The sequence below is a fragment of the Fukomys damarensis genome, unplaced genomic scaffold, assembly GCF_012274545.1.
Source record: "Fukomys damarensis isolate Sample0158 unplaced genomic scaffold, DMR_v1.0_HiC HiC_scaffold_13, whole genome shotgun sequence".
Classification (NCBI taxonomy): domain Eukaryota; kingdom Metazoa; phylum Chordata; class Mammalia; order Rodentia; family Bathyergidae; genus Fukomys; species Fukomys damarensis.
In genome coordinates, this window is record NW_022900925.1 from 27758117 (window position 1) to 27778477 (window position 20361).

Here is a 20361-nt window from a genome sequence, read left to right on the forward strand (position 1 = left end):
CAGGAGCTCAACAACAGCCGGCCGGCCCGCCAGGTGCGCCGCCTGGAGTTCAACCAGGCCATGGACGACTTCAAGACCATGTTCCCCAACATGGACTACGACATCATCGAGTGCGTGCTGCGCGCTAACAGCGGCGCAGTGGACGCCACCATCGACCAGCTGCTGCAGATGAACCTGGAGGGGGGCGGTGGCAGCGCCTACGAGGACAGCTCCGACTCGGAGGATAGCATCCCCCCGGAGGTAGGACGAGGTGGGGACAGCCTTCAGCGGCTCCGGGTGGCTCCCGGGCCTAGGTCTAAGCAAGCAGGCCTCCTTCCCCTTGGGAAATTGAATTAATTGGCAGATGTTGTACAGTCAGTCAACAAACACTGAGCTCACCTGGTGCAACAGGCAAGACCCTGGGTCGGGGTCATTAGAATCAAGATGCTTGTTAAAAATGCAGATGCCTGGGCCCCAGCTCCACACACCGAGACCCAATTTCAGGCCCAGAATCTTCTAATGTATACTTTTCAAGAGGCTCTTGACCTTGCGGTGTCCACCTTGGCCAAGTCAGAAAGTTCGTGCCTCCCAGGGTGCACAGTCCAGTGTGGACTGGTGACAAGAGTTAGGCAGGAAAGAGCCAGCAGATGAGAGGCTTTCAGGCTGTGCCAGGCACCACTGCTTTGGAGGTAGCATCTCTCTTGTCCTCTGTGCCACGTGCAACACCCAGGACAACCCAGGCACATAGTGGGCACTCAGGGAATGTTTGTCGAATGAATAAATGTTGCTGCTGCGTTTGCACAACTTTCTATCATCTCTTATTGATTTGTGTGGAATGGCCAGTGGAAGGAGTATTGGCCTGTTCTTGAACCCAGATCCTCCTTGTGGGAAGGAGATGTGTGTGTGTGTGTGTGTGTGTGTGTGTGTGTGTGCGCGCGCGTGCGTTCATTATGTGTGTGCAAAACATTTTTTCAGTGTAAGCTGGAAAGTTCCTTGCGCTGTCTCACTCTCTGCAGTCTCTTTGGTTCTCATAAGCAGGATTTTCCTCCTTTATCCTTGGTGCCCACAGCCCTGTGGCTCCCTGGTCGGTCCCTATGTCACCTGTACTGTGTGTGACTTCTTCTCCTGAGACTTGCTCTCCATCTGAGATCTTCCTTGCATGCTGCCCTCCCCGACTCTTCCCCAGCTCCCGGCTGGCGCCCTCCCTGGGCCCATAAGCAGCCAGCTCCAAGCCCACTAGTGGGAAGTCTGCAGAAAATTTACAAGCAGCAGCTGGAGCGACAGCAACTGCTGACTGGAAAGAGCCCCTCTCGGGCTGGTGGGTGGCAGGCCAGCCTGAGGGGTACCCTTGCCATAGAGAAGCGTCTCCTGCCAGATAAACAGCCCAGACCCTGTCCCCCACCCCAGCACCTGGCCGGCATCTGTCACCCCACCATCTGTCACCCCTAGTACCTGGCCGGCATCTGCAGCCCACAGGGCTGAAAACCCCAGCACCTTAGAGCCGGCATAGGCTCCTTGTGGCTGGTCCGGTGGCAGAGGAGGCCAGAGAGGCACTGGGCCTGGGGTCACCTTTCTGTACGGCCAGCTCACTGCCCATGGGGGCTGCACCAGGGAGCCCTCAGCCTAATCTCTGGGGTCTGGGGCTTTGACTCCTGCAGGCACTGTCAGCAGAGGAACCCAAGACAGCTTCCTCTGGGAACAGTTCCTCCAGTTCTCCCCTCCTCCTTGTCTCATGAGACCAGCCTCACGGGAACTGGCCAGGCCCCAGGCTGGACCCAGAGCAGAGGAGTCTGGGTAAGGAGTGTGTGGGCAGTGGGTGGTCGCAGAAAGTCTTCAGTGTACCTCAGGCTCCCACCGAGCCACCATGAACAGGAACAGTGCTTGCAGCCTCAATGCCTCAGTCTCTCGGTGTCTCAGGCTCTGTCTCTGTCTGCCTCTCTCTTTGTGTCTCTGTCTCTCCATCTTTCTCTATCTCTCTCTGTCTCTGTGTGTGTGCCTCTCTCTATGTCTCTTTCTCTCTTCCTCCTCATGGTAATCTGCAGCAGGCGCAGCACTGGCCCTCAAAGCAGCTGTATTCTTCTTTCCTGCAAAAGCATCTGTTTAAATACTTTCTGCCTCACAGGAAAGAACGTTAGTGCATTCCAGGGCCAGAGGCCTCCTAGACAAGTGCAGACTCTGCAGTGTGTGCCTGTGTGTGTGCTCATACGTGCGTGCTCACTGCCAGGGTGCCCTGTGAGGCTCGAGGGCCGGCTATGGCAGGTCTAGCCATGCTGGGGGGAGGCAGGGATGGGCAGCTTGAGAAGTTACTTCTACAAACTCACTTGGAGTTAAATGTGGACCAGTCCGCAGCCTCTGAGCCCCTCCCCATTCTTGAGTCCTGCGGGAGTTGGGAAGAGCACGCAGGGCTGGAGGAGAGAGGATCGTGAGGTGATGTGTAGACCATCAGGACGTGTGATGAGAGATGTCCTGCTGCAGATGCCTCTGGGGACATCTGGGGAGAGGCCTAGCTCAGTCCATGACCCGGGAGCCCAGTCCTGGCCTCTCCCTGTCCCTCCTTGCTGGCTCCCGGGTGAGACAGGCAGCTGGGTAGGAGAGCTGGGTGTGGGGTCTGCACCTGAAGGAGAGACCCTGGCTGTGGGACCAGGGTCCCAGTTAAAGACCGAGTTCCACGTCACTTGGACAACCTGGGTCTCAGGCTCCTCTTCTGCGAAAGGGGTGTCACTATCCACACCCTACCTTGCCAGGCAGCCTGAGGTTAGGACAATAGGTGCAGAAGTACTTTGAAGAGGATATGGGTGACATTTCCCCGAGAAGGAGGATGAGACTCGCAAGCATCACCGTGAAGCTTCACGACGCAGTGTCACACCCAGGTCAAGGGACGTTCAGGGCGCAAGAGACCCCCGCACCTACCCACAGGGCGAGGCTGCTGACCCTACCCCTGGCCTGTTCTTGAACCCCGCTTGGTGGCTGATGCCACTATGAACATTCCTCGGGAACATGTGCTTTCATGTCCACTGGGGCTGCAGGAACGGTGGGGACAGAGCAGCCACAGGTTCAGGCTTAGCAGACCAGACCCAGTTTATAGAGAAGTGGCTGTATCAAGTTGCACTCCCACCAGCGAGGCACACAGTGCCTCATTACACATCCTCGCCCACGCTTGGTTTTGTCTCAGTGCCATTTAGATTCCAGGAAGGCTTCTTACTATGTCTTTCTTTGTTGTCTCTGATTTAGATCTTGGAAAGGACTTTGGAACCCGATAGCTCCGACGAAGAGCCTCCTCCTGTGTACTCCCCGCCAGCCTACCACATGCACATGTTCGACAGGCCTTACCCCCAGGCTCCCCCGACGCCACCTCCCCGGTGAGTGGGGAGGGATCGGCTGGGGTGGACACCGAGCCGGGAAACGTGGCTGGATCCCTCCGAATCAGATTCCACTGAGAGCGGGCTCCCACTGTGGCAAAGACGCCTGGGCTTGATAACGCGGAGAACTTTCACGATGTCAGGATTGCAAGGGCAAACTTTTCAGTTCCTACTCTAGGCTAGGCAGTGTGTCCTTCTGCTTTCTGGGTTAGTGACGCCAGAGTAGGAAAGGAGAGCCACGGGATGCGCGCTGACACCTTCCCCCTGAGCAGGAGGAAACATCTGATTAATCACTGCTCCTTCCACTGAGTCAAGATGCCTCGGAGCTCCTCGATGCAGCTCTCTCCAGTAGTCATCAGTCACTGATGGAATGGCTGTCTCTTGTCCTCTCTGGGCCAGGGGGCTAGTGGGGATTTTTTTTCCCCTGCTACTGGAGAGCAAAAGCAGGGCCTTGCACATTGTATTCAAGGTCTCTACCACTGAGCTACACACCAGCCTTTTTTATTTTATTTCAAGACAGGCTCTTGATAAATTGTCCAGGCTGGCCTCAAACTTGCAATCCTCCTGCCTCAGCCTCCCAAGTCTCTAGGAATAAAGGTGTACACTGCTATGTCCAGCAAATTTAGGATTTTTTTTTTTTTAACAAGGGGAGTAAATCCCTTTTTCTGGGATAGTTTGATAACTGGAGGCAGGAAAGAAGAGTGTGAGGACCCTGGAGACTTTTTCCAGGTTAAGGATTCTGTGAATGGAGTTTAAAATGAAGCTGGCTGCCAAAAGGGCGCTGTGGGTCTGTGAGGCCCTTGTTTCCTGGCCTCCATGTTCATAGTGGGCTGTGGGCTGCCAGAGGCCAGGTGTTGTCTCTTTGACCTTGGACTGGTGTTCTTACAAGGACTCAGGCCAGGTGGAGGATCTTGGGAGCCCCTGAGCCGTGGTTCTGGGGAATTGTGTTGTCTATCATGCAGGTATAGCTACCAAAAACCGCTGCCATTTACCAAGCGCCTTTCAAATGCCTGACAACCCAGGTTCCTTACCTAATGACTTAGGAGATGGCACTATCAGCACCCCCGGTGTAAGAAGTGGGATTTGAATCCAGATCTTTTGGACTTCAAGGCCAGTTACTCTTTCTGCTTAGTGAGGACTCTCAGACTGTAGCCTGAGATCTAGAAAGTTACAAAGTGCAGTGTTTTGAGGTAGGATCAATGAAAAGTGTACAGAAGATGGAGACCTCATTCAGTCTCTGTATCCAGGACATTTCATTTCCACACTAATCATGGATGAGCAAACTGCCGTGTCCCCTCCTTCACACCCCAAGGAGATCAGAGTCCAGGGAGCATAAACCCGGGGGTGGGGGGCTAGAGGGACTGCTGTCCATGTTGTGAGCTGAAGGCCACACACCTTGGCATCAGCCTATGAAGTAGTGGACAGGAGGGTGTGCCAGGCACAGGAGACAGCATGTGCAAAGGCCTGGGGGCAGGAGAGGTGCATCTGGAAACTGCTGGAATATGGAGAGCTGGACGAGGCTGGAGGCCAGCAGGTGGTGGGGGCTTCCATCTTACCCTGCAGCCATGGAGAGGCCCAGAGAGACTTTCAGTGGTGTGGCCAGACTTTCCCAGCTGCTGAGGGAGATCAGTCTTGAAGGAGGAAAATGATCTGACCCCTTCAATCTGTAAGCCTGTGGGTGGGCTGAGTTTGGAAGCTGGTCATTGCCCTGGGGGCCCCATGAGGCAGGGTCTTCCCAGAGAGCAAGCCTGGAACACTGGGATCCCTTCACCCTGGATGACCATTGTGCCTTGGGATAAGGCCTGTCCCATGTGGACTTCAAGAATCTCCACCAAAAGTCTCCACCCAAAATCCTGCTGTTCACCCTCCTGTCTCTGAAGTCCTTGGCAGTCAGGTCTGGCATTTGGTAAATCCGGGTCTGATGGGGCTTGAGGTTCTAGCTTTGGGGTCCAGAGGCTCTGGCCAGAAGTTCGGCCCTACCCTGCAGTCTCTTTCCCTTCCCCCAAGCCTGTCCCTCCTTCCGTCTGTCTGAAAGTCTCTGAAGTCCAGGAGACCCCTCCACACTGGCTGCCTGCTATTCTTCCATTGGAATTACAGCCTTGGAAGTTTTTTTTATTTGCTTCTCAGCTCATTTCTGACATTCCTTTCCAACCACAATGGAGTTTCCTAGGCTGCCAAGGTCTGGCCCCCCTGCTCTTGCAGCTGTGGCCTGCCCACCTCTCTGCCCAGACCAGAGCCAGGGCTTGGGGCTTGGTGGGCTGGGCGTGTCCTTCCTCTAGCACCCTGGACCCAGAAGCAAGGGAGACTCAGTGGGAAACAGGGGCTCCTCTGCCCTGACCCCTCCCGCTTGGGTCTTTTGGTGACAGAGTGGCCGGAGGGGCACAGATATAGCTTTGCGGCTTCCTGGTGCCCCCAAGGTGTGGCTGAGTTCAGGGGGGCACCTGTGTCCCCAGGTGAAGACCCCAAGGCCCAGTGCAGGGTCACGGCCCAGAGAAGATTTCTCCCATCTTCAAGGCCTTGAGAGATGAGGCATCCTCTTGGGCCTTTGGAGGAAAGCAAAGCCTATGATAGGGACAGAGGCTTCCCTCTCGGAGGGTTCCCTGGTCTGGACTGCAAGAGGGTGGCTGCATGTGGGGTTCCCTTGGCTCCAGGCTGCCAGGCTGAGCTCCCACTGTGCTCCTAGCAGCTGGTTATCCGTCTGTTGCCTCCTCTTCTCTCTCGCTCCCACCGGCCACCGGCCCAAAATAGAAAAGGAAAGGAAGTTATTTCCACAGTCCTGGAGCCCGGAAAAGCTCCCCTCCAGTGAGGGGGTGGGCGGGATTCCTGGAGCTGGAGGCCAAATCAAAGCCAGGCTGAGCAGGAGAGGCCCCCACCACCCCCGGACCACGGCTGCCTTCTCAGTGTGTCATTTCCCTGATTCAGCGGAACACGTGTCCTGCGGCTGCCACGCTGCCGGCTGTGGAGGAGCTCCGGGAGCACCTGGCCAGGCTCCAGGCTGCCCTCGGGCCTGGGCAGCATTGCCTCCCCTCCTGTCCTGCAGCCCCACACAGCTGCCCTCTGTCCTGGCACAGACGTCCTGCTACACACCTTACCTGTGGGCAGGCTGGCTATTAGTGGATTCTGTGTCTTCTATTAGTACTTCATTTATATTGTGCTAGGTTTAAAGGATACGATCCCTTGATTACAGGGAACATTTATAAACATTTATGTCTAAATCCACAAGATTGACAATAGTGCCACGAGCAAAGTTCCAGCGCCCTGGACGTCCTCTGAGGAGACAGCAGTGACAGTCACCTGAGCCCAGGGCCAAGGCCAAGGCCGGGGACTTAGAAGAGCTTCCTGTGATGAGAGCAAAGCCTTTGTCTAAAGTAGCAGGGGCCCTGGGAAACTCTGAGCAGGATCCTGCCTGTCGGAGGATGCATGTGAAGGGCTGGGAGGCCCATGTTCCAGCCTGACTACTTCTTCTTCCCCACCTTCCATCCCCCAGGACTGACCTGCTGGGCTCCGGGCCCTCTGCAAGCCAGAGGCGCTATCGGAACTGGAACCCACCCCTGCTGGGCAACCTCCCTGATGACTTTCTCCGCATCCTACCCCAGCAGCTGGACAGCATACAGGTAATGGGCTGCTGCCCCGCCCCGCAGCCTGACGGCCTGTCTAGTAGTTCTCTTCACCCACGTGATTTGTGCCAGCCAGTCTTGCTTCCTGGTCGTTAAGCTCAGGTTGAGCTATTTCTGTTGCCATGGCTTTGCAGGCAGAGTGCCCAACCGAAGGCCTCACTTCCTGTCTGGGCCTGGAGGTTTCCCGTTCTGCCTGTGAGAAGTGACGGCCTGAGGGTACTCTCTGGCTGCAGCCCTCACCTCAGGATGGAGGGAGCGGGCTTGGGGCAGCCAGTGGCTCTTGTCTCTTGGGAAAGGGCTGGGATAGCTTCTCCCTAGACCTTGACAGGTCCCAGGGTATCCCTGCAGAGCACGTGTGTCTCACCCTGTGCAGCGAGCGCACAGGGAGATGTTGGAGTTTGGGTGTCCATATGTAGAGCAGTGTGCGGACACATTTTCAGGAGCATTCAGCTTGTGAGTGAAGGAATGAGGGGATCTGAGGTCTTGGGGAAAGGTCATTTTTGAGCCCTTGCTGCTTCCCCAGCAGTGGTGGGCTCGAGCATCCTGGGAAAGGGTACGTGTACATAAAAGTGTGCACGGATGTGGGTGGGATGCGTGCCTGATGAGTGGGCATCAGCATGCTCCTCCCTCAGGGTAACCCCCGGTGCCCCAAGTCCGGGAGCGGAGAGGGAGGCGTGCGGCCCACGGCCGGAGACCAGGACAGCCGCTGGAAGCAGTACCTGGAGGACGAGAGGATCGCACTCTTCCTGCAGAACGAGGAGTTCATGAAGGAGCTGCAGCGCAACCGAGACTTCCTCCTCGCCTTGGAGAGAGGTGGGCATCTGCGGGCGGGCGGGCACTGCAGCCACTGCCCCAGGGCTGGAGAAGGGCAGTGGGCTTCTGCCTGGGGGCTCAGGGAGCCGGCACTTAGGCCCAGCCCACACCAGCGATCCTGTGGGGAAGCCTCAGAATTCTGCCCATGTGGACCTGGGGCACCAGACACCCTCTTCCTCCCTCGGACTCAGGAAGAGGGGCGCACACCCCCATCTGCCGTGTGCTCACCACCGGACTCTATCAGCCAACATCAGATTCTGACTTTCTAATATTTCAGGTAGTTGTCAGGCAGTCATTTCTATGTTACCACTGGCTCTGTGCGTACTTGTATCCTTTGTGTGCACATTGGGTGTGATTCTGGGGACTCAGCATCCTCCATCTTCCAGCGTACCCCTGGGAGCTGGGAGCTGGCTTCCCTAACAGAAATATGCTACTTTTCCAGATCGATTGAAATATGAGTCCCAGAAATCCAAATCCAGCAGCGTGGCTGTGGGAAATGACTTTGGCTTTCCTTCTTCTGTCCCAGGTAACCTTGCTTTCTGGGGGACATACCTCAACTTGCCCTTGAATATGTGGAGTTTGGCTGTAGGGTTTGAAACCAAGAGGCGGGGGTCCTGAGGCCCCTCAGCAAGTTGGTAGAGATGGTGCTGCTCCCGTCTTGGCACCTGCCATGGAGTGAGGTGTCCTCTCACCGAGTAGCCCTGGGTCCTCACTAGCCTGAGCCTGTGGTTAACACGGGTTGGCTGAGCTCCCGGCCTGTGCCTGGTGAGATACGTCACACCACATAATGTCACGGGGGCAGGAAAGTCTCCGAGACTTCCAAGGCCTGGTCTCTGTCCTGTAGAAGCTTGTGGTCCTGTGAGAAACTATGTCCAAGAAACAGGTGGAACACAGCAGCAGGGCTGAGGAAGCACTTTTTAATGTTTTCTTCCGCAGTACTGGGGATTGAACACAGGGCCTTGCACATGCTAAGCAAATGTTCTAGTACTGAGCTACATCCCAGTCCTTTTTTATTTTATTTGGAGACAAGCCCTTGCTAAATTGCCCAGGTAGGACTCAACCTTGTGACGCTCCTGTCTCAGCCTCTTGAGTGGCCGGGGTTATAGGCGTGCACCGCCATATCTAGGACAGGTTTGCTGATTATAGAAAATGCATGGAGAAGAGGAGGAGGGGGTGAGATTAATCCCGGAAGAGTTTGTTCATTCATTTTCAAGTAGCTGGGAAATATGTGCTGTGGACTGGGCTCCACCCTAGCTGTTAAAGGAAGAGAAATTTCAAGCTTTGAACACAAGGTCCTGCAAACAAGAATTGCCTTAGGAGTAGGTCAGGCCTTTGTGCTGGGAGTCTTCTGGCTGAAGGGGGCCTAGGGTGTGGGACACATGGACTGGAGGTTGGAGCCAGAACTGGGAGCCCTCAACATCTGGACCCGGCTTCTGTGTGGGCACGGTGTTCCCTGTTTGGTCAGTGTCCTGCCCCACACATACACAAGCTGCCCAGGCACAGAAAAGCTCAGTAGCATTTGCCTGGAACACAGCGTCCATGGTGCACTGGAGTGGGGTGTGCAGGAGCAGTGGGGTGGGGGCTCAGCTCAACCCAGTTTGAAGAGAGAAAATCCTGCAAGCAGCAGCTTAGGCCCCAGCAGATGCGCATCTGGGCATTTTCACGGAGCCTCTTGTCCTTGATCCTGAATTAACCAGAGACACCAGGGCTGCTGAGGTGAATCAGAATGACTCAGGGAGGACTTAGCAGGCAAGGTGACTTGGGATTAGTTACAGGATGGAGAGTGTGGCTTTAGAAGAAGCCCAAGCAGGGCTGGTGAGCCAGGAGCACCTCCAGTTCTTGGTTGCACCCCATTCCCATTCCTGCTCAGAGTCCTGGAGGGTGTGGGGTGGGCTGACCTCCCCGGAAGGAGGAAGGGGGAGCTCACACCCACGGATGCAGGGAAGAATGGTTAACGGTGGCTCTGGTGCAGGGGAAGCCTGGTTTGTAGCCAGGTGACTTCTATGGAGTAAATACCCCCATTAGAGCTCAAACTACCAATGTGACTTCACAGGATGTGGAATTGCTCAGAGGGTGGGTGAGGAGTGGCGAGCTGGGACTCCAGCTGGCTTCCCACATATGCAGCAGACCCTAAGAATGTCCCCATTTTCAGTGAGGCAGGCCAGCCTTTGGGAGGCTGAGGTAGAAAGATCACAAGTTTGAGTCCCACCTGGGCAGTTCAGTGAGACCCCCTCTCAAAATGAAAAATAAAAAAGGCTGGAGATACAGCTCAATGCAAAGGCCTTGGGTTCAATTCTCCTTCCCCTCCAAAAAGAGAGTGTCCTCATTTCCACAGAGGAAGAAAGCATGGTTTGCCAGGGGAAAGAAGTTCTCCTACAACCCCAGGTATCCTCCTGGCTTTAGCCTACCTCCTGGTTAAAGGAAGGAACCTGCATCTTTTCTGCAATGGGAGGATAGGGCTCAAATGGCCACCATGGGGACGGTCCTGCCCCACCTCCCTGGGAGGCAGCCGCACAGTCTTCTTTTCTGTAATGGGACCTCAGAGACACCATCCCTCAGCAGGTGTCTCCTCCTTCCAGGAAACAGTGATGCCAACCCTTCTGTGTCGGAAGATGCCTTATTCAGGGACAAGTTGAAACACATGGGAAAATGTGAGTCCCACCTGCAACCCCCTCCCCATTTTCCTAGCTCTTGGGAGGAGGCCGGGTTTTGAATGCCGCTGACTCTGGGTGAACTGGAGTGACATTTTAATCGCAGGCTGGCTCCCTCAGCCTTCCTGCCTCACTTCCCTTTGCCGCTGAGTCTGGATACAAATTAAGTTTAAATCCTCTTGGGCCAGCTGTCTGCAGGAAAATAATGTGCCCCACATGGCCTCACCCGGATGTCGCGTTCACATTCCTTGTGGCTTGAGGCAGCTGGCCTTGTCTGGTCATGCGGGGAGGCCCTGTGAAGCCCCTTTTCTGTGGGGCAGGGAGCCATCAGGGTTGGGGACCTCTGCCCCCAAAGTCCTGTGAGCCTTCAGAAGCACTATCCTTCCAAGCTTGATTTCAGGAAAAACCTCAGATTACTCATGGAAATCCCAGGACCAACTCTGGAGGTGGCTAAGGGAGGGGGCAGGAAAGGAAGCCAGATTTAGGGCTGGCAGGCTGTCTAGCTGGGAAAGGAGTACCCGGATCTTGGGCTGCCTGGGGCCCTGGGCCTGGCTCCTGGCTGCCTCTGCTGCCCCTGCAGGCTGACCTGGGATGGCAGCCTTGCTCCTGAGGTGGTGAGGTGGCACACAGCTCCTGTCACCTCCCTCTCCCCAGCTCCCACCCCAGCGGGGCCTGGTGCTGCCCTGGCTACCCCTAGACTTGGGGGGAGGCCATCTGGTGCCTCACTGCCAAGAGAATGAATGCTCACAGGTGTCTCTGCTCCAGCCACGCGGAGGAAGCTGTTTGAGCTGGCCCGAGCCTTCTCCGAGAAGACCAAAATGAGGAAGTCCAGGAGGAAGCACTTGCCCAAGCATCAGTTGTATCCTGACCTGGCATGGGTCTGGTGGTGGATGCTGCCTTGGCATCCCAAAGCTGTACTCTCGCCAGTAGTGGCATCAGGTTCTGCAGGCTTCTCTCTGCTCCATGAGTTGGGCTGCTTGGTGGCCGCCTATGACCTGGAGCAGCAGGGCCAGGCTCAGGAGCAGAGCAGAGGGAGGCTGTTTGCCCTGTGGTGAGAATGACAACAATCCCAGCTTCTTCCTCTCCTCCTCTTCCTCCTTCCTGGGAGGAAAATGGCTCTTCCATTGTGATCAGCAAACCTTCTGCTAATTTCTCTGGTTGAACTGGTCCTGGGTCCTTACATCTCCTCATTGCTAGAGGCCCGCAGTCTCCTTTTCAGTTCCTTGAGTAGAAATGAGGTTTTCCATGTTTTTACCCAGACTCCCATCCATGGTGTCAGACAGGGCCCAAGACATTAAAAGCTTGACAGCCACAGAGGGGCAGGGAGAGAATCCCTCTCCTACTCCCTGAGACGGTGGCTGGGGACCAAGGGTCATGGCCTGGCTGCTCTGCTGACCCTGTTGGGGTGTTGAGGAACAGAGATGGAGACCTCCGGAGCTTGGGGGTGGGGTGAGGCAGGGAGTGGGTAGAGCTGGCTGGGCTCTGGCGGTGCTGGTCTATCTCCTGGACAGTTTTCCTGAATGGCTTGGCAGTCTGGGGGCCGCTGCATCAACAGCCAATCTCCTGGACGACGTGGAGGGCCATGCTTGTGGTGAGCCAGGGAGCAGAACCGTTGACCCCAGTATGTCTGTGACAGGGGACACTGCAAGAGGAGATCCTGGGTGTCCCGAGTCAGGGGACTGTGTGCCTGCAGCTTCAGGCCTTTCAGCTTTCACCCAGTCTCTTCCAAAGCCACGGGACCAGAAGACCCTACTGAGCCCTACCCCCCTCAGATCCTGCCAAGCCACACACAGCTGAACCCTGATCCTCATGCCATAGGGCCCACAAGGCCAGGACACATCCAGAGACAAGGACCAGAGAGCTTGGGGGGTCATCTGGATAGTCCAGCTTCCCCTCCCCTTTTACAGATGAGGAAACTGAGACCCAAAGAAGAGGAAAGAACTTGTCCAAGGCCCGAGAGCCTGGCCAGCAGCACCCAGGTGTCCTGTTGCCTCTCACTAGACACATGTGTTGCCCACCAGAGCCAGCTCGTGCCCCACTGGAGGAAGGGGGTGGCGGGTGCAGGTTGGAGGTTGAGGGGGCTCCCCTCTGCTTTCAGATGAAGACTTCCAGGGAAGGCGGCAAGAGACACCCAAGGTGGAGGAACCCCTCAGAGAAGGACAATAAGAGGTAAGTCTCAGAGCCGTGGCTGTCTGGGAGCTGCCCCACCTCACCTGTCTTCTCGGAAGAACAGAGGCACCAGGCTCAGGCAGCGGAGTAGCAGAGCTCCTGGGTCTCTTCCCTCCTCCTCATGGCCAGGGTCATGGTTTCTGCATGCAGACTAATCTTTTGCCGGTCTTTTATTTGGTTATTTACTCATTTGACAAAAGATCATCACACCTGCCTTGGACAGGTGCTGGGAGCTGAAAACAGAATCAGCTCTTGACCTTGAATAGTTTACAGCTCCACTGAGAAGACAGTCCTGGTCACACTCAGCACAGGGTGGACAATTTCAGAAAAAAATGAGGCTAGTGTCTAGTCTTCCACTTGGGTCGGGTGGTCTGGGACCTGCCACACCAGAGGAGGAAATCCCACCTCCCCTAAGGCGGCTGCTCTGGCCAGAGCTCTGAGAAGAGGCTGCTTTTCCTCCCGTGTCCCTGGGCACCTCCCTGGGGGACAGACGAATGCACGAGAGGCTGCCACAGAACGGATGCACACGAGCCACTCTCCCCCATCAGGAAGCTGCCTGCTCCCGCTCTACCTCTGTTCTGGCCCTTGTGATCAGCGTCTGCCAGGCTTTCTTGCGCTGCAGTGTACAGCCCTCGGGGCTGGTGGCAGTGGCAGTGAGATGTACCAGGTGCAGAGGACAGAGCCTCGAGCTATCTCCCCACTGCATCCCTCCCCGCCAGCTTCCAGCCCCCCCCATCCTCCCAGCCTTTCCCCAGTCATCGCAGAGCTACACCCCTGCTTCACACGGCCCTGGGATGCCTGAATAAACGAAGCCAGCCAGGGAAACACGTCCACCCCCATCCCATGTTGGAGCCCCTCCCACCCCTGTTCCTCCCCACGGGTCCCTAGGGAAAGTGGGTCCTACCCCAAACTACCCCTATCTCAGAATCCTGCTTTTCACTCCTTTTTCTCCTGAATTTTCAGGCTTTTCCCTTAAATTTACTTTTCCTCCCCACCGTGAAGACCCCGAGGGGCTGGCTGCTGGTGTGTGCCTATAATCCCAGCCAGTTCCAGCTACTCAGGAGGCTGAGGCAGGAGAATTGTAAATTTAAGGCCAGCCTGAGCAATGTAGTGATACCCTGTGTCAAAATAAAAAAAAAATTAAAAGGGCCGGGGATGTAGCTCAGTGAGCTACCTGCAACGGAGCACCCTGGGTTCAATCCCCAGCACCACAGACAAACCAGGAGGAGCGCTTCCTGTACTGCCCCTTTGACCCTAGAGTGGCTTCCTCCACCCACTGCAAGTTGGCAGCTCTGACAGAAGACTGACTCAGGGAGGTCACCTGCCCGCTCCAGGGCCTCAGCCTCCCTGCCCTCTCTGGCACTCCCTGCCATGCCTGTCTTTTCCCAAAACCCCTCGGTTGGTTCCAGTGAGCACAGGAGCCCTGGTTCTCCTTCTTCCCTTCCAGGCTCTGGTTGCCCACTCATTGCTCTGCCCTGACCCTTTCCGCCCCGCACAGCCACACATTCTCCGGCAGCGTCTCTGCCCTCTTGCAGGCATCCACAGGGCTTCTGAGCAGTTGTCTCTGGCACAGTCGCTCCTCCCGTGGTCTCCAATCCCCAGCTGCACCGTGATTATCTTTCCAGCCCTGGACGTCAGCCTAAGAGCCAGGCAGTCTTTCCTGCTGCTTCCTCGTTCCATCTCTTCTCCCCATTCCGTCTACCCCTAGACTCATCACCGAGTTAGTAGCCCTAGTTGCTGCTGCTTCTGACCCTCCCATCGCCAAACCCCACACTGGTCCTACCCCGCCCTTGTTCTGTGTGGGTCTCCAGAGCAAAGCCTTAGGAATATCTCAGCCTGGTGTCCCGCCCATCCAGTTCTGGCCCCACCTTACTTTCCTGCCCCCCAGACCCCCTTGGGTCAGCACAGATGGGCAGGCGCTGAGCTCTTCCCATACAGCCACTTCCTGCCAGCCCGAGCCCCTGCTGTTCTGCAGGTTGCTGGGATGACCCAGGGCAGAGTTCCCAGGCTATATCCCCGGGAGAAGGGAGCAAGGAGGGGGCTCCTGACTTTTTGTATCTTCGGCCCAAAAGTAAGTCTCTAGAAACCACTGACCGAAAGAGTGGGGTATTTCCTGCATACTGGGGACTGAACCCAGGGCCTTCACACTATTGCATCCCCAGCCCATTTTTCACTTTTTATTTTAAGATAGGGTCCTGTTAAGTCATTAAGTTTTGCCCAGGCTGGCAGAAAGTCCTGCCTCAGTCTCCCAGGGTGCCGGGATTACAGTCACACACTACCGTGCCCAACCAGTGGGTGCCTTTGAGAAAAGACTTCACCCATTCCTTTTCCCTGACAGGTGCCAGCTGCTCCACCTCGCCAGGGCTGCTCTGACCTGGTGGGGGCAGCCGAGAGCAAGGCGGCACCCTGCTAAAGGGCCCGGATGCAGCCAGAGCGAGTAGTTCTCCCGCCATGGTCCAGCCCAGCCACTGCCACCTTCTGGGACTTAGAACTTCGGAGTCGCCATCCTGTGATTGGAGGAGGGGCTTGGGGCCTCTAGCGACAGCAGCCGGTTACAGCCCCTCTTGCAGCCAGGCTTTTCTACAGCAATGAGTGGAAACGCCAGGAACCACCCCTTCCCTTCTTAAAGTGCAGAGGTGGGAGTTGGGAAAGGGCAGGCTCTTGGCCTGGACGCGACCTCCTGCCTTCCTCCCTTCCCGTCTCTCCAGCCAGGCCTCAGACTCTGCCCAGTCTCCTTCCCCTGGCCCCGGCTCTCTGGGCACCTCGTGTCCTTTCTTCCCCAGTGCGGGCCAGCTGCATCTCAGCCTCCCAGAGCCGCGGGTGGAGGAGCCCAGGGGTGACCCTCAGCACCCGGCCTCCCACCAGGGTGGGGAGGGTGGCCTCAGAGCTGAGTACTCCAGCCAGGCAGGGTCTATCCTCCAAGGCTGGGCTGTGACGCCCTGGAGAAGGTTTAGGACCGGGTGGGGCGCCTGCCCGAAGCCAGAAGATGGTGGGAGGAGAGCAACTGACTCCAGGACTCTTAGCCGGCAACGACCACTGCCAAGGGAAGGAGGCGCCTGTCTCCCTGGACACAGCGTGCGCAGCCGGCCCAGCCAGTTCCAGCTTCCCCACGCGGGGTGGCGAGGCTGCGGGGTGGGAGTGGGGTCCGATGCAGTATTTGTGGGGCTTGTGGCAGCGGGGGGTGGTGAGGGTGAGCCAGGACCGCGCCTCATTCCGTGTCCCCCTCCCCTCTTCTGCGACCCCAGGGCAGCAGAGAGTCCTCACGCCCACAGCGTGACCAAGTTTGGAAGCGTGCTGCTGGGGACTCCGGTAGCGGTCCCTGCCCTTGGCTGGTCCCTGGCCAGGCCTGGGGCGCTGAAGGGAGGGGGAAACCCTCAGCTGCCAATTGAAGCTCCAGACGGCTGACCCCGAGGGGCAGAAGAGGGGCTCTGGGTGTGACCCCGACTGCTCCAGGCCAGGGCCAGGTGCGGGGTGGGGGGAGGCGCCTGCCCCAAGTCTGTGTGTTGTTTTATTATTTTTTCTTCTATGTGTGGGTTTTTTCTTGGAGCTGTTTCATAGGAATTCCTGTAATAAAGACTTGGTGTTCTCTTGGTGCTCTTATGTGGCCTGCAGTTTATGTGGCTGGACCCTGCCACTTTGTCCCTTCTCTCTGGGCCTGTGGGCCACCTGCCCTTCTGCCTTAGCCCTCAGCATTTCTAGGCCCAGAGGACTCCAGTGATGGCCCTGCTGCACTCCCCAGGTGACACCTGTCGCCCTGCACTACAGCCTCACCGACCTGCTGGCTTTGTCTGGGCGCTATTGTCTTCCTGTTTGCCTCAGGAAAGTCAAGCGCTTGCTGGTAGGCAAAGGAAACGCCTGGGGAAAGCCAGTGTATTGCACAAGCTGCCCAATGCGGATCAGTTGCCTAAACAAACAGAAACCTTCTGGATTAAAGGCGACTGGAAGAGCAGGGGCCTGCAAACTTGGACTTCAGAGACAACCTCCCAGTCCTGTCTCCTTGCCCTGCTCTCCAGTCTCACAAGACAGGAAAGGGGCGCCATCAGCAGAGGAAGCTGATGCTATTTCCAAACCAGGCCCCTCTGCAGTTAAACCATCTTCCTCCCTCGTAGTGAGCCAAAGGCTTCCCAGTAGCCTCCATCTTGCTCCTGGCCTCCGGGTCACCACGGCAGGGCCCACCTCTCATCCCCCTAATGCCGTGTTCTCAAGCAACCAACTTTTTCTTCTGCCCTAGCTACAAACGGGGTCCCCCACCCATGTAACCCAGGTGGGCTCGAAGAGTGACAGGTCTGAGATTGCCAGTGGTGACCACCCTGGCTCTGCATGTGGGTCCCTGACAGCTAGCCCCAGCCCCACCTGGGACTTGTTAGAAAGGCCACTTCCCAGTCCCAGCCCCAGCCCAGGCCGGTGTGTCAGAAACTTGGGTGAATGAGTGTGATTCCAGTGCACTCTAAAGTTTGGGAGCCATGTACTGGATCAGTCCCTAGTACTGGCTGAACAAATTCTGTAGGGGCTGGGGATGTAGCTCATTAGTAGAGCATTCACCTGGCATGCAGGAGGAGCTAGGTTTAATTCCTAGTGCTTGTGGAAATGGTGGGGGGGTACATCTTTGTAATTGGGCATGGTGACACCTGCTGGTAATCTCAGTACTTGGGAGGCTGATGCAGGAGGAGTATGAGTTCGAGACCAACCTGGAAAAACTTTGTCTCGGAATAAAAAAGGATAGGAGTATAGTTTAGTGTCATAGCACCCCTAGGTTGGGTCCCTAGTACTTCTAACCATATCCAGATGCTCAGTACCCCAGACCAATGAAATCAGCTATAAGTTGTTGTTTACAGCACCCTAGATAATTCATGTTTGTAGTCAGGTCTGAGGACTGGCACACTAAGCTGTCCGTATTAGCTCGATTCACCTTGTGCAGTAACAACTACTTTACAGATGATGAAATTACAATTCAGAAAGCATAAGTGACTTACCCAAGATCACAGGGCTAGAACTGCATGAAGCCAAAAAAGGGGACCTGGGGCTGCCTAATCCCTAAGCCTGTGTTGCATACTGTATTTCCCTGGTACTCCAAATGTGCTCCATGAACCAGCAGCAAGCACTGCTAGGACCCGCGAGTGTGTTAGAACCCCTATCAGCCCCCACTCCACATGTAGTGGATTTGCAATTGGGGTGCGCTGTGAAAGTCCTTCAGAAGATTCTGATACATCAACCATAATTCCACAATTTAGCCTCTCAGGCATCGTTATTACCTGGGTGTCTCAGACTCGGCCCAGAACTCCTGAATTGGAATGTGTATTTGAACAACTCTTCAGGCCACTCGTGTGCACCTAACAGCTGGAGAATTACTCTGGGAATCAGGTCCTCAAACTTGCTGGACGTCAGAATCATGGATGCCAGAGTTCCCGATCTTGTCCGTTTGGGATTTTGCCTGAGAATCTGATTGGGAAAATCCCAGGCAATGATAATGTGCAGCAAACTTTGAGAACCACACACTGTTTTGCCTATTAGTATAGATGAGATTGAAGGTGACTGCAACCACGGGGAGGGGAAGGTCCTGAAAGGGGGCGGGAGTGAGAAAGAGAGCACACCACCATGCTGAGGAGGGAGGCCCGGGACCAGGATGGGGACAGAGCGGGGCGCAGTGGTGGCCCCAGCATCTGCCTTTGCACGCTATGCTTATCTGCAAACGTCGGGCTCCTGAGAGCCGCGGGGTGATACGACTCACCTTCCACAAAATGCCGAGCCAGGCTCTCTGGAGTCTGGTCCCACTGGTGGCCCTGGGGCTCAACCCCAGCTTGCAAGGAGATCACAGTTCTGGAAAACACTGCACCCCTTTCGGGCTCTCAACCCTCCCTCTGTTCTTGAAGCATCAGCATGGGAGTGGGGATTAGAGGTCCGAGGAAAAACAGGAGAGTTTGTTTGGTCTGAAGGAGGTCAGCACAGTGGGGTGACGAGGTTTATTATATAATCTCCCTCTTTGGAGGTTCTTCACAGGCCTGATTTTACCTAATACCCAGAGCACTGATATGCAGTCAGCATATTACTCTCATTTCAATCACATCAGGAAACTGAAGCCGGGCACGGTGGCGCACACCTGTAATCCCAACGCTCAAGGAGACTGAGGCAAGAGGATTGCCGTGATTTCGAGCCTAGCCTGGGCTACAAACTGAGTTCAAGTTCACTCTGAACTACAGGGCAAGATCCTGTCTCAAAAAGCAAGAAACAAACAAACAAACAAACAAATAAATAAGGAAACTGAGGCACTGGGATGTTCAGTTCCTTATTAACACATGCTAGTATCTGGATTTGAATCCAGGCAGCTGAATTCCAGAGCTGATGCCTAATGCTTGGGCAGTAGTATGTTGGGGGCTGGCAGGGGACGGTAATAAGACCCTGGACCCCTACATGGATACTACTTCTGGGGTAGAGAAAGGGTCCTCCTGCTCATAAACATCTCTACAGTGATCTCTGATCCAGCAGTGTGCCCGAACTCCCCCGTCAGCATTCTTTATCTGTTTTTAAAACAATCTCTCAGTATTTCCATTAAATGGCAAATATGCTATTGAGAGAGAAGCACATGAACTCTTTTTGCTCATTATCACAGCACAGATTAATTTGTTGGATTAAGGGGCTGGGCCAGCTGCGGGGGAAGAGTTGGAAATTTCAGGAGCTAGTAGAAATGAAAGGAGCAATGTAAATCGACTGCCCCCTGGTGGTCATCTTGCAGAAGTGGCAGTCACTGGCTACCAAGACCAGAAGATGTGAGCACCGGTGAGGCTAAACAGACTGAAGGGAACTTGTTCAGAGGATCCTGTTCTGCAAGATTTGAAAAACAAAGGCTTTGGGGGAGGGTTGATTTGGTCTTAGCTTAAAAGGGCCACTAAGCATTTAAGTTTCAGTCCCCACAAAACTAGCATTTACTCTGCATGGAAGGCTGAGGCCTGGAGTGGGGGGTCATTTATAAAGTAAAGTGTTGCTATTCCTGTTAAAAAGAATCTTGTTTATCTTATTTCCTTTAGCAGTGCTGGGGATTGAACTCAGGGCCTCAGGCATGGTGGGCAAGCACTCTGCTACTGAGTCACACCCCAAGCCCTAAGTGTCACCTTCTTTACGATGTCAAGAGGATTATTCCAGGGACTCTGGCGTGCAAAGCCCTGGAGCTCTGTATAAACTCAGCACACGCTGCCTTGCTATGACCTCGCTATTCAAAGGGAGGTCTGGTCGCAGCACCTTCAGTGCTAAAGCTGAGTGGTTCATTAAAACTTTCGACACAAACCAGGGCAAGTTGGTTGTTCTGTCTGTAGACTAGCAGCCCTGATATCAAGCCAGAAGCTTGTTGGAATTGTAGTCCTCACTCGTGTTTCAGCAGGACCTGGTGCACCCCTGCTCTCTAGCCCTTAGGGGGGCTGAGGCAGGAAGAGCACAAGTTCGAGCCTACCGTGGGAAACTCAGGGACTTAGCGAGGCCCTCTCTCAACATTAAAATTTTTTAAAAGGACCAGGAATGTAGCTCAGTACAAAGGCCATGGGTTCAATCCCCAGTACTGAGGAAAAAAGCAGTATTTTGGTTAAGCGAGCATAGAGGCACATCCCTCTAATTCCCCCTTCTCAGGAGGATAGTGAGTTTGAGGCCAGCCAGTCTGGGCAAGCTACTGATACTCTTTCTCAAAAAAGAAAGAGGGGCCAGGGATTTAGCTCAGTGGGTCTGGCACCTGCCTCGCAAGTGCAAGGTCCTGAGTTGGATCCTCAGTACAAAAAAAAAAAAAAAAAA

The 20361-nt window shown here is 55.4% G+C and overlaps 1 protein-coding gene across 1 annotated transcript; it reads left to right on the forward strand.

Moving 5' to 3' along the window:
* Cuedc1 (CUE domain containing 1) lies at window positions 1–15187 on the forward strand (the record flags this gene model as incomplete). The annotated part of the gene is made up of 10 exons (XM_010620346.3): window positions 1–240; window positions 3211–3338; window positions 6826–6952; window positions 7588–7768; window positions 8211–8294; window positions 10348–10419; window positions 11185–11278; window positions 11952–12010; window positions 12518–12588; window positions 14927–15187. Coding segments are annotated over 9 exons (1053 nt in total), but the record flags the coding sequence as incomplete, so codon positions are not given.
* Window positions 15188–20361: the final 5174 nt, after the last annotated feature.